This window comes from Gadus morhua, chromosome 18 (assembly GCF_902167405.1).
Source record: "Gadus morhua chromosome 18, gadMor3.0, whole genome shotgun sequence".
Lineage (NCBI taxonomy): Eukaryota > Metazoa > Chordata > Actinopteri > Gadiformes > Gadidae > Gadus > Gadus morhua.
The window spans coordinates 10616248-10629855 of record NC_044065.1 but is presented as its reverse complement, the minus strand read 5'-3'; the positions used below and the strand labels follow the sequence as shown (position 1 = coordinate 10629855).

The following is a 13608-nucleotide window of genomic DNA, read 5'->3' as shown; positions in this document are numbered from 1 at the left end:
GCTGTCAATCTTAACAGGGCTGTTATTATCCCTGTACTTAGCAAAAACAGAAAAGCTCACATAGGAAACATGTCCAGCTTCTTTTGGTTATGAATGAGCAGGTCAACAAGGTTATCTTTAGATCCCCCATTGAGCACTCTCAGGTCAAATTAGACAAGGAGTAAGGTGTTGTTGAGGATAATCTTAACGCCAGGCCAGTTTGTCCAGTTAAAGTAAACATAAATTACTTGGTATCAATCACTCAAAATCGTTTTTTACAGTACATGTTCTCCTAATGCAAACAGAGAAAAAGAGAATTCAAAATTGTATAATCTTTATTGATTTCCGAAATGAGTATACAGATCTGGCAGAAGTCTCATTAACCCCATCTTACTAGTAGCATTTGTAGATTGTGTACTGTATAATAATGAGCTAAATACAACACATGTCTGAGCATTTCCACATCTCATATTCATGGGTTTCCCCTTTGTCTCTTTGCCAAAACAGGATGATCCCCTCGTAAAAATAAATAGACATAAAAATTGGAACACAATTCAGAAATCTCCAAGACCCCAAGAGATGCTGACAAATCTCATCCTCTGCAAGCGAGAGCAATAACAAATACATTTGTATTTTTCACTCTTTTCATAAAACTTTTTGAACGCTTATTTGGAATACCAGAATTGACAAGACGAACAAAAGCACTTTTCCCCAGAGCACAGCAAGCGTTTCCACAATGTGTTCATAAACTTGATTTAATTTAAAACAACAGCGGGCTGGTTGTAGGTATAGTATACTGCTAGTAGACTGAACAAGGTGCTTGAGTATTTGACGGTTGATGCAGAAAACAAACACCAGCGGGCGGTGGTCTTCTACTTCTTCCTGCCATTCCCAGAGAGGATCATCACAAGCCTCATGAAGATGTTCAATGTGTCCATGTAGATCCCCATACACCTACAGAAAATAACATAACACATCGTTATATCTTTCCACAAAGTCTTGTTGACAAAGCATTGTTTTAATCCAAACTATTAATGTGGATATTCAAATACGAGTCATGTTCGTCTAGTGGTGAGGATGAGTGAATCCCAGTGAAGCTTACATTGGCTTCACATTCAAGATTCACAGCGACTTACGCGTTGATGGGGTCGAATTTCTGAACACCGTACAGCGGGTATGTCTCTGCCTTCTTGATGACCTTCTGCGTGTCGTAGAGGAAGGAACAAACTGAAGAGGACCAGGCCTCCGTAGACCGCCACAGAGTACAGGCCTGCTCCGAACATGGAGGTGGGGGGGCAAGAACATGGAGCCTGGAGGTGGACCGAAAGGACGAGGGAGGAGTGTAAATAATCACGTCAATGGGCAGGTGGTTACCGGTGACGCTTCGCATTAAAAGCGGTTGATAAAGAACTAAAACAGTAGTAGTAAAAATTAAATAAAGAAGATGAAGCTGAAGGACAGTAAACTTTTGGTGTCTCACAATGCAATTGGAATTAGATCCTTGGGGTCACAATTTGATCGAATCTAAACATTGATTCAGTACTTACGAGTCCCAAATCCTAATCGATTCAGTACATCGGAGTACTTATTTCAAAATCTACTTCCAAGCGCTGTGCGCAAAGAAAGGCTGTGTGGCAAATAGTGGCATGAAAGCAGAGTTAAGTGTATAGAAGATTGTCATTTTGGTATTTGAAGAAGTGATTCCATTAAGGTAAACACAAGAAGGCAAACCTTAAACAAAAAGGCGTTATAAAAATATTTGGAAGTTGAAAAAAAACAATAATTGTGATTCATTATTGTTTTAACTGTGTTAATCGATTTATTCCCCACCCCTACTGAAGATCTTATGACGTTTTACAAACCGATGGAAGAGGCGAACACCACTCCGAAGCCCACCGCCAAAGGGCCGCCCATGTTGAGGAATTTCTCGCTGGGCGCGCACATGGCCACGGTGGAGAGGCCTCCAACGATGCCCGCCGTGTACCAGGCGGCCCTCAACATCAGGGGCCCTCCCAAGAGGGTCATGGGGGCTATGACCTGCACCCATCACACCTTAGGGATGAGGAATAAGTTAAGTGATGGTTTTTCATAGTCACCCCAATAAATGTACATTTGTGCTTAATCATTCATGGTCTGGCCTTCAAGTTTAGTTTCTGTCTAGAGTTAAATTAAACTTTCAAGCTGCTCAATAATGCGTAGTAATTTGTGGACTAATATTTCAGTCGGTAAGATACAGGGGATAAAAAAAATTACACATCATCTAAACTTAACAGCCAAATCACTGTGCCCTAGAAGTAACAACGGTGTTCTGATAAGAGACATACTTGCATGGAGGATCCAGGCAAGGTGTTTGGGCATAGGGCTCTGCTCATACGATATGGACCTGACCAGCATTCCAGCGCCAATCATTGCTGCGAACGTAGCTCCCATTGCCTGGTGAACGTAAGCAATGTATTAGAATGCTAAATAGAAATATCCAGTTATTAAATGACAAAGGAAATACTAATAACGAGTGGGGAAAAAACCCTGAGAAAAGGATTGCTGGCAGATAAGCACAGGGCTGACTGCCTGTCAAAGTAGGAAATGTAAGAAAGGCATATAAAATATATATATCGGGAGAACTGGAATAAAACGTATTACTAGCTACAACGGTAACACGGTAACACGAAACTCCGAACCTGATCCGAAACTAAATGTGTCTGGAGAAGGCTAAGGCAGACAAGCGCAGGTAGATAAGCAGACAAGTGGATGATCACAACTAGGACATTGCGTGATGGAAAGAGGCTGACTTACGAGCCAGGAACCCCTCATCATGAGACCCATGAGCGCAGGGCGTCCGGCTCACTAACACGGCAGACAGGGCTGTGAAGCCAACGCTGCCCGCAAAGTACATGTAGGTGGAGTGGATCCTGTCCTTCACGTACTGCGGCCAGATCCTGCAGAGGAGACGGGACCACGGTGATGACGGTGGCATCAATAAAGAAACACGTCCAATGCTTACCTGAATAGCCTAATGATTTAGGATGTACTTCATATATTGGTGGCGTAGGTTAATACTTGCTAGTGTAGGGTTTTATATCTTTCAAATTATTCCTAAACATTTTAAATAATAGATAAAAATTGTGATAGTTTTAACAGCATTAAACTACAAACTACTTTTTTTGGATTGGTTTGCAAGTCAATTAGATAAATAGTATATTCAGGTGCGCCATAAATGCGATAATCAAAGTATAAATTCATAATGACTGTATTGTTTGCCAGTATCTGGTGTGTCTTGTATCTGTGAAGACGCCTGACAATAGTGTGTCTGTTTAGGTTGACTTACACTGCTTTTTCAATTGCACCGATTTCGTTAGACATGCCTAGTCCGTAATAGCACAGTGCGCCAAGACCGACAGCTGCTCCTCCAGCCAGGATCATCCTTCCCATGCCATCAACTACAGACAAAGTCAACAACACGTTTAGTGCTTCACCTTAATCCACTTTGACAATCAGATTCAACTGCACTATTAACTAATGATACAAGTAAAATATGCTTCAAGAACGGTGGTATAAGAAGATTGTGGCTCCAAAACTCTAAGAAAGACATGAAGGTGTTTTTTTCGGTCTGTATTGACAACACTTCAGTCTACACAGTAAGTTAGGGATTTGATGGGTTATGTGGCTGTATTCACTTTTCATGGCAGTTTCTGATGCTGGCTCAAAGGCTGCTTCCTTGAGCTGGTCTCTGGTGGTCTTGCTGCGACGGAAACCAAACCTGGCCTTGGTGGAATAACCCTAGTAAAGGAAAAAGTACACACATGCCAACAAAACATTACAAACATTAACCATTTCTTAATGCAAGTTATATAAATGATATGATAACATACCATCATTTGAAGCTTCGTAAACTATATTGATATTAGATCAGTAAGGGTATGATCAGATTTACAACTACATATTCCAAAACTAAGTAGAGTAATTCCTGGCCAACTATGTTTAATGCTAAGGCAGGAATCGGGATCATAAGGTTCCCCCCATTCGATCCACATTAGCTAGCAATGAAGACACATTAAAAAGATGTGGCTGCTGGATGCAAGCCGGCCACTTCCAGTGTCTGGAAGTGGTAGAGACCATATTTTAAGAAAACACATAGAAGTGGGGAGTCAAGATGCCTAGATAGGTGGCACGGCTTAATCAAACGAATACAAACAAGGCAGACCTCAACAATGGAAATGTAATATACCTGATGGTTCCTGAGCAAAGGCTGCCATGTGGGCATAGCCTGGCTTCTCAGGGCAGAAGTGCCCTGTGCCAACACGGGACGGAGCCCGCCACCGGGAGAGCCCTCAGGCAGGCTAGTCTCGCCACCAACATTGTGATTTGTTTTTGCTCTCTGTTGACAAAACGTAGAACAATAAACAGGTTGACAACATAATAGGTATATACAAGATTCCAGTCAAATATGTTTGTCAAACAGTTTTGACCCCAACAGATAAGAGCATGTTTAATCACATTGGCGAAACCACATAATAACAAAATATAGGATCTACATGGATAACATGACACCTAATATACGGCATTCCCATCATTAACCTTGTTAGACGGTCAAAATAAATTTATTCGTATTACTTACCAACACAGATTAGATAATTGTTCACCTTTCTTGATGTAAGTGCGCAAGCTACTGACGCAACATAATTTGCAACCTTCCTGAAGAGTCTCTGATTACGTCATTACTAATGGACCGATGCTGGGAATTGTAGTTCGTTTGGAACAGCTATGTAGTATATCGGCCTACAGAAAACACACAACACACTAAAATGCATATAACTTTATATCTTACATTTAAATATAATAAACTACATTTTCGCATACCTTTGTATGTCATACCCGAAATAATCCAGAAATGTAAACGCAACAACGTAATGTTGTACACTAGATGGTAGTATTCGCCTCCTTAATTTTAAGTAAATAATTAGCGCAGTAATAATATGTACTCCCTGAATATGACTTTCTAATTCGTATTTTAAAATATTAAAACAAAAAAAACATATAGTTATTGTCCATTTTTGTCCATAATGAACAAACCAATAAACAAGGCTCTTTACCTGAAGGTAGACAGAATCGAGCAAGTAGGCCTCCTGCTGGTGTTTTGCTTGACCTAAGTTTCCCCTGTGATTGAGTGAGTTGCAATTGCCGACTTGCAACTCAATTGAACGATCTCAAACTGGAGAGGGGTTGGGAAAATGAGAGCGCAACAAGACGTAACTATCGAGAACTAATACTTTTTTTTAATTTTAGTTCTTGTTATATCAATATCGATAATTTAAATGTTAATAGATTTTTGACAGAATGGGGATATTTTACCTTTCTGGAGTCGCCAACGAAGGACAAACTTAACTTTAGGGACTGTTTCATAGAGGATGTAAGCGGTCACGCTATCTTTCGCAGCAACTTGTTGCGTTGAACAGATTGAACGGTGGGTATTGCCTGATGACTTTGCGTCTATTACCATACTTCGCAAACGATGTTTATAGTTTGAACACACTTTCACAAAAAAACTGATTTCCTATCATTTATAGGTCTACCCCAAACGTGTGTAAACTATGTTTGTTTTGCAATATAACTTAACTCAACTGATTTCAAATGGCATCTTAATACATTCAGCTTCATTGTTTCCTCATGTACAGTTGTGTGAGATGGCACATTCAGTGGGGTGCGCGTGAGCAAATGTGTCCTATTATATTTAACGCACGAAATAGTGTGCTTCAGCCTACACCCTCCATAGAAACCGAATTACAATTGGTATGGCTGACTGATGTTCAATTTTCCTGTCACAAAGGATTTACATTAAATAACAGGCAGCTATTAATATAATTTGTAACAAGGTGATAAATGGTGCATTCACGGTTTCGTTATGAGCAGATGATCAAATGTGTCTCATGCCTCAGTGGTTTTTGAATATTCAGAAATGTCAGCTAATGGTGGTTTTACACAGGACAAGTATTTTGTGAAAAAAGCTTAGGTAATTTGGGAGGATCTAGCATACCATATAAATGATGAAACCTGCAGGCCACATACTTTGGTGAACTAGAATATTGCTTTATATTCCTTCCTTTCATCTCTGAAACATATTTGAGAAGAAGATGCATATTTTTTCCGCCACAGCTATAGTAAAATTTTACCAAAGATAGTATTGAGAGTATGTTTATTAATAATATGTATGACTGTCATTTTTTTATTTAATCACAATCATAGGTGACCTATATCAGTATAGGTAGGTCGCAATTCCCCCGAATGTTTTATTAAAGTCAGTGAGCTATGAGGAGGAAATAAAACTAGAAAAAAAGGCTTCATTGTAGCGCATCCATGGTTTCTGAGTTCATGGTTACTTATTTATTTCTTCAGATACACTGTCAGCGTTTCCATCCAAAATAAAAGAGTAATTGGTCTACGGGGAGCATGTTGTGTCTCCGAGCATACACGACCAGCAACATATTGTTTAGCTTAGTCATTGATAACCATGACGTGTGAGTGATTCTTTGAGTTCATGCCTTGCCTTTTGGCCTTTGGGACACTATGCTCTGTCAGAGGGCCTTGTGTTTTTTCCATATGCACCGTGGTGGTGTACAACAGAGATCTGAGATTCCCTCCTTATGGGAGACCCCGGCCCACCCGCCTGAGATATCCCCCCAACCGTCCCTCAGTACAAACCGCCATTCACCATTTCATAAGCCGTCGTCATCGTTGCGTATTGACAGTGTTACACGGGACCCCTAAACCTTCCCATACCATCTCACAGAATTTCACAGGCCGTGTCCAACTATTTCCAATGTTTAGTTTGTGGGCCTTTAGGAGTGGGGCTACGTTGCCCGGACTATGTCCCCGGGTTAAAGGTCGCAGCAGCAGGATGTGAGAACTGGACGTCCAGACGTGTAGAAGAGTTGAACACGGTACAGCAGTCTGCCGCCATGTTACAGCCATGCTACAGCCATGTTACAGCCATGTTACAAGCATCACGATACTTTCCCTTCCTACAAAAGGCTGGTTTTAATGGGAAATCTAAAAAGCCTCCCCTACTGTGTGGTTGCCATGGCGTTGACTTATGGTCGTTAGTCTGACTATTTGATACTTTAACAAGTAAGCCATTGATATCTTCAATACTCGTGTGTCCCCTTATGCGGTTGTTGAAGTCATGGTCCATTTATATATTGCGTTCCATATTTGGCATGTTTTGTTTGCAGGGGCTACAGTCTTGTATTGAAATCCGAGTGGCAGGCATTGTGGCTCAATGTTGATGCCGGAATTTCAACGGTGTTCTTTTATGGGCCCCTTCTTTTATAAAAAAAGAACCCAGCTGTGGCAGAAACACCAACTTCAAGCAGTATTTTTTTGCTTGAAGTTGAAGGTTTATGTTGACTTTAGTATCAGCTGCCATGCTCTAGGGTGAATATCTCCTCCCACTATTGACATACAGGAGCAGCTGGGAAAGGCCTGTTTGTATGTGCCCACTGGTGGGGTGAAGGGACACAACACAGTTTGAGGAGGCTCAGACGTAACAGGACTGTGGATGGTCTGTTGTCTATATTGAAGAGCCAAATGATAGTGTATAGACAGAATGTTCCTTGCCAATTCTGCCAGCCAGCTGAGGATCTTTCGACAAATTTTGGCAATGAGCTGCAAAGGTTTAAAGGTCAACGTTGCTGCAACGGTGCAGCAGGTCATGCTTGGTGGGTGGCCATGCTTCTGTAGTTCCCTGGTGTGTTTAAAGATAACATGGTCCTCCACACAAGCTGACTCAATAAGTTTCCAAAGAAGCTCTCTTTCAAGACCCTTTTATTTGGATACATATAATCAAAATCTGTTTTCAAAAGTCTTAATCTCTATATCTAACTCAAGAAAGGGGAAGTACCAAAATAGTTTTTACAGCTGTATTTTGATGTGCATGACTAAGCATCATCAGCAAGGGCTCAAGCAACTACATCCTTAAGGTAAATATGGATATTGGGTAAAATTGGGGTCTTAATATACAATTACCAATATTATTTTTGTGTACGTCACAATTGGTGAAAACAACTGACAAATTATAGTGTCATCAAGTTCTATAATTTCCTCCACTGTGACTGACAGTTTTATTGTTCATTTCATTTACAGGAAGAAGCATCAGCCACAATGGGGAATGTAAATAACCGGAGGGCTCTTTAAGAAGTCCACTGAACGCTCTCGAGATTGGCAGAACCTATTAAGAAGCAGTCTGTAACAGTATATCCAACCACCATCTACATCCAAGGATGAGGATCAAATACACAATATCCATTGTCTTTTTCTTGGCACTTGTTATTATCGAGAAGGAAAACAACATAATTTCAAGGTAAGCCTATTTCAGTGATCAATGAAGCGCTTTTGTGTTTCTTCAACAGCCTCTCATTTTCTTTAACCATTTCGCGCCAGGACAGCTCACTAACCTGACATCCATTTAGCAACATAAAACGTCTATTTGTCCTGTGCTAAGTTCCACTTCAAGGACCGCTTACTATTCGTGTTAACCAAGTAACGTGCCATTGTGACTCCTCCCCATGTGTTCAGGGTGTCCGATAAGCTCACCTTAAGGCAGACGCCTCGCACCCCTCTGGAGCCCGTGCTGTCCTCCCGTGAACTCCTGAGACACAACGGCTCAGCAAGCTTGAACCACGCGTCCCCCGCGAGCCCAACCCGGCCTTCACCCTGTTGAAGCGGCACGTGGAGAACCGCACCCAGCACCAGCCGGAGGGCTCGGGCGGCCGGAAAGCACATCCTCCTGCTGTCCACCACCCGCTCGGGCTCCTCGTTCATGGGCGAGTTCTTCAACCAGCAGAGCGACAACATGTTTCTACCTGTATGAGCCGCTGTGGCACGTGGAGAAGAGGCTGACCCTGGCGACCGGCGGCGTCAACGGCACGGCGGCCAACTGGGCCTACCCGGAGGTCCTCCGGCGGCTCTTCCTCTGTGACTTCTCCCTGCTGGAGAGGTTCATCGAGCCGGCGCCGGTGGCCCACGTCACCGCCGACCTCTTCCGCAGGAGCTCCAGCAGCTCCCTGTGTGAGGACTCTGTGTGCAGTCCGTCAGTCAAAGGCGTGTTCGAGCACCACTCCTGCAAGAACCGGCGCTGCGGCCCTCTCAACCTCACCCTGGCCTCGGAGTCCTGCCTGCAGAAGGCGCACAGGGCCATCAAGCTGGTCAGGGTGCGGCAACTGCAAACCCTGCGCCTGCTGGCCGAGGAACCGGGCCTGGACGTCAGGTTCATCCAGCTGGTGCGGGACCCCAGGGCCGTGCTGGCGTCTCGCATTGTGGCCTTCGCCGACCGATACAAGAACTGGAAGCAGTGGGCCGAGGATGGGGACGTGCCCATCGACGACGTGGAGGTTAGTAAGCTCAAAGGGAACTGCAACAACCTGAGGATGTCGGCCGAACTGGGCCTGAAGCAGCCACTGTGGCTGCGTCGGCGCTACATGTTGGTGCGCTATGAGGACATCGCCCGGTTCCCCCTGCAGAAGGCTGTGGAGATGTACAATTTTGCTGGAATTCCGTTTACTTCAAAGGTGAAGGCCTGGATTCTCAGCAACACACAGGCCTCCAAGGAGACCGGTGGCCTTTATTCAACGCAGAAGAAATCCTCGGAACAAGTAGAAAAGTGGCGGGCGAATAATACCTTTCAAGATAGCTCAGGTCGTTCAAAAGGTTTGTGGGTCGACGTTGAAACTGTTTGGCTACAAGTTTGTAAGCAGTGAAGAAATGTTAACAGACAAATCAATAAGTTTGATTGAAAATAAGGTTTTTAACTAGGTAGGACTTGCAAACCTTGGAACCCTCAAGAGAAAGTGTTTGGGCTTGAAAGATAGATAATTATTTATTAGGGGCTGCTAGCCTCAAAAAGATCTTGTCTGATAATACACTCTTTAAAGTGCTTTACTATTTAAATGAAAGAATGTTAATAGACCATTGTCTTTAACAGTCATATTGCGTATTGTTTGTTCTTGTGGGGTCTTTGTGGTGGGACAACACTGTTCCTTTCTGTTGGTATGAAAGGAAACTATTGCGGTAATCTGTTAGTGTGCATGTGAAAACATAGCTTTTAAGAAAGCTGAAAGAGATATTACTGTACTTATATACTGTAGATGTAGGGGGGGGGGGGGGGGGGGGGGGGGGGGGGGGGGGGGTCACTTGAAGAAACGCTTATGATCAAATAATGTGCAGTCAACAGAAGTTGCTTTTTATACCAATGAGATCTGTAGTGAAATGTACTACATTGCCCAGCTCCAACAATGAGTGGCCTTGTAAACTTTATTGAAGCAGGAAAAGCCCATTGCCTAGCCATGTTAACCTAAAAACTAATAATAAGTGGTTTTGTTTTATGCTTATTTATTTTTCCTGCTGTTTAACCATCATTATGGACTCCAGGTTTGTGGGCACAATGTAAATCACTCCTTCCTTCTGCACGCTTTAGGCACTTTCTGTTTCACGTTCTAATGTCGATCTGCAGGAAGCTGTACAAGAACAGAAAAGCAGGCTGTTGGGATCCATTCTGTAGGAGCAGCTGTTTAGGTTGCTCAAATGTATGCTGACGTTTGAATCTGCAGCTGGCTTGCAGGGTTCTGTGAGGATTGTGTGGAAGGTGTGTGTCACTGTTGACATAAGCCTCATGGCTAGTGTCTTTCAAACAGGGGGTTGATCTCCAGGTCTGTCAGGCTGTAAATCAACATACACTCCTTCATGTGCATTTTGTCACAATAAATGTCAACTTCCAGTTGTTGCATGTTATGTAATTTTTGTTCTGATGTAGGTGATATTAGGATCATGCCATGTCATGCTTCTTCTTCTACAACCAGGGTTGTGTGGTTTTACCAATACATAAACTTGTACTACTTACTTCATATCAACCAGGGACCAGGATAGTGGTTAGAGTGTCTGACTCGCAGCTAAATGGTTCTGGGTTCAACTTCAAACCCAAATGTCCACTGCCTTCCAGTATACCTGCTTGAGCAAACTGACATAACCTTTGCCTGCTCCTGATTGAATTAATCCGAACTCACTGTCAGTTGATAGAGTTTACTTGACAACTTAATAGTAAATGGTACAAAACTTAAATGCAGTATCCAATGACAACATATTTTGAAACTGAAGATATGATCAACTCTAAAAGATTTGCACATATTCCCCAATGAATGTCAGGTCAGGAATAGAATGGTGTTTCATTGGATCTATTATTAACAATAAATAGTCAGTGCGGATGAGACGATATAATTTCTCGATTTTTTCTCTTTACAATAGACCCAGCGAATTCAGGTTTATGGGCAAACTCCTAATCCCAGTTACAGTCTCCAACGTATTTTTCAGGCCTGTTCAGGATGACCTGACCCCACCCACCCATTCTGTACCTTTCCCACCACATGTTTGTTGAGTCAGAGCTGGTCAAGGACAGGGAGTTAGTCTTGGACGGAACGAGCCACAGGGACCGTTTCGGAGGGAAGCAGGGCTAACTTCCAGTATGTTTACCACTGTGGGGCGCGTATCTATTTAGGTTCCTGTACCCAGCAATTACCCCAGCACTACACATAATGTGGTCAAAGCCATTTTCCTCCACCTGACCCCGCCCGCCTGCCTCAACCCCCAGGAGGATATTCTCTCTCTCTCCTCTCTCTTCTCTCTCTCTCTCTCTCTCTAGCTCTCTCTCTCTCTCTCTCTCTCATATTTAAATATGCACACAGTCTTTCTCTCTGCAACTCTCCCAGCCTCTTCTCTTTGTATCCTTTGACCTCGTTTCTCCCTGTCTGTTTCCCACTCTCTCCACTTCTCAACCTTCCCTGTCCATCCTTTTTTATTTCTCTCTATGCACCTGTTTTTTTCATTTCCCTTGTCCTTGTCTCTCCTACATTTCCCCTTGTTATCTACACATCATTGTACCTCTCTATGTCCCATTCTCCGCTCGGTTTTAGGCTTTGTTTGTTTGTTTAGCTTTACTAGCAAAGTCACATTCCTGTTCCACCTCAGTGACACCGACTTCCCCCCGCCCCCGCCACCCCATTTCCCCTTCGTCACTGGCCCATTTCTAAATGCAGGGTGAGGTCAAGGCAGGGCTGTTTATTTATCTCCATGTCGGCAGCAGTGTCTTAGATACGTCGCACGGTGACCAAGGAAAAAATTAATGAAGAGAAGCGGGGCATTCATAAACTCTTATATTGGAGTCCGCTTCATGTGGGACATGTGTGGAGGGTGGAGTTACCGCCACCATATGGTAAGGGGCAAATATAGAATAGCATAACCACTTTATGCAGAATTAACCCCCCTCCTCCTTCATTGCAATTTGAAATAAAATAAGGGTATTTAGGTAACCCCACCCTCCTGCCCTTAGTTATTTGGTGCACAGCCACATCAAACGCGAGGGGGTTGAAAATAGGCAGCCTTGAGCAGGAGATCAGAAGGTTGCCTTAATCTGTAAATGCACGTAGGACCGCTTCATACGCATAACACTCGTGTCAGAGCTAGACTTAAAACACAGGGCCCTCTTTTGCCCTTATAACAGTTGAACGTCTCAGAGTCTTAAATCAATTGACACCACAGGTCGTGATAAAGTGCATAAAAGGCTGTGTGTGGAAAAACTGTTGAGAATTGCCGGGCTCTGCTAGAACAAGCTCACCTACAAAAAGAAACGTGTTCCTCGTTGTGTAATATTTTTTCTTTATGGGGGCAGGGCTCTATGAAGTTCAATTAGCATCCTACTGGGTTAGTTGAAATCATTGGAAGCGGTTGCCACTGATTAGAGTGGGTAAATAACACCATTCCACTTCTCCAAAGTTAGCGATTACCCTCTTCTCTATTTGATCAGTGAATCGAAAAAATATATATCAACATTTTTCTGAGCACCGTTAGTGCTACATTCATCACTCTGTACATTCTTGCTCTGCAAACCATTCAGCACAATTTGGTTACTTCTAGTAAGAGCTGATAATCTGGGATTTGACCGGGCCTCCAACCCAGAACTATCACTATTCTATAAACAGAAGGACCCAGAACTATCACTTTAATACATCAATTGGTTAACTTTTTAGGAATCAGAAATCAGAAAAGAGAAACAGTCTCCCTCAAAGGTTGACTTGATTCCAACACGTACACCTAGACATCAAGCGTGACAGTTCAGAGACAAACAGGCACCCACATGCCCATGCCCTTGACAAAGGTTGTCAGATCCAACACGACCACACAAAGCCCAGACCAAACTGGTTGTCTTTCTGTATTGTATCCATCTGTTTCGGCTAAATCTTTCTTAGGCTGTTGTGTTCAGCACCCTTTAGGCCTTCTAGCAGCCTAAACTGTGCTATCTTTTTAACGTTGGCATGAAAAAAAACAGTTTTTTATAGCAGCCTTTTTTATGACATAGGATTAAGTATCACGCCATCTTCTGTCTGGCTGATAAAAAAAGTTAATTGTACGCTGTTGCAGGCAGAAATTGTACCCCAGAGTAACTACGAATTCCAATCTATTCCTTCTTTGTTTTAAACTGCCAACATAGACACGGTTACACAAATCAAACTTAAGTCAGTTAGTTAAAATGTTTTGTTGCACTGAATTGAAACTACAGCATGTATATGTTAACGAGGAAATTGAGCGAAA

General features: G+C 42.9%; 2 protein-coding genes across 2 annotated transcripts; one reads left to right on the top strand and one right to left on the bottom strand.

The window, feature by feature from the left end:
* Positions 1-296: 296 nt before the first annotated feature.
* Positions 297-4335, bottom strand: ghitm (growth hormone inducible transmembrane protein). The gene is given in 13 exon segments (XM_030340355.1): positions 297-933; positions 1116-1195; positions 1197-1274; positions 1276-1289; positions 1842-2016; positions 2018-2031; positions 2304-2412; positions 2773-2811; positions 2813-2915; positions 3305-3416; positions 3654-3756; positions 4205-4287; positions 4290-4335. Coding segments are annotated over 13 exon segments (1038 nt in total). The 3' UTR covers positions 297-851.
* An 819-nt stretch (positions 4336-5154) lies between these two features.
* LOC115531224 (carbohydrate sulfotransferase 3-like) lies at positions 5155-10124 on the top strand. Its single transcript, XM_030340354.1, is given in 7 exon segments — positions 5155-5440; positions 8116-8332; positions 8548-8662; positions 8665-8745; positions 8747-8827; positions 8829-9644; positions 9646-10124. Coding segments are annotated over 6 exon segments (1311 nt in total). The 5' UTR covers positions 5155-5440; positions 8116-8252; the 3' UTR covers positions 9784-10124.
* The last annotated feature ends 3484 nt before the right edge of the window (positions 10125-13608 follow it).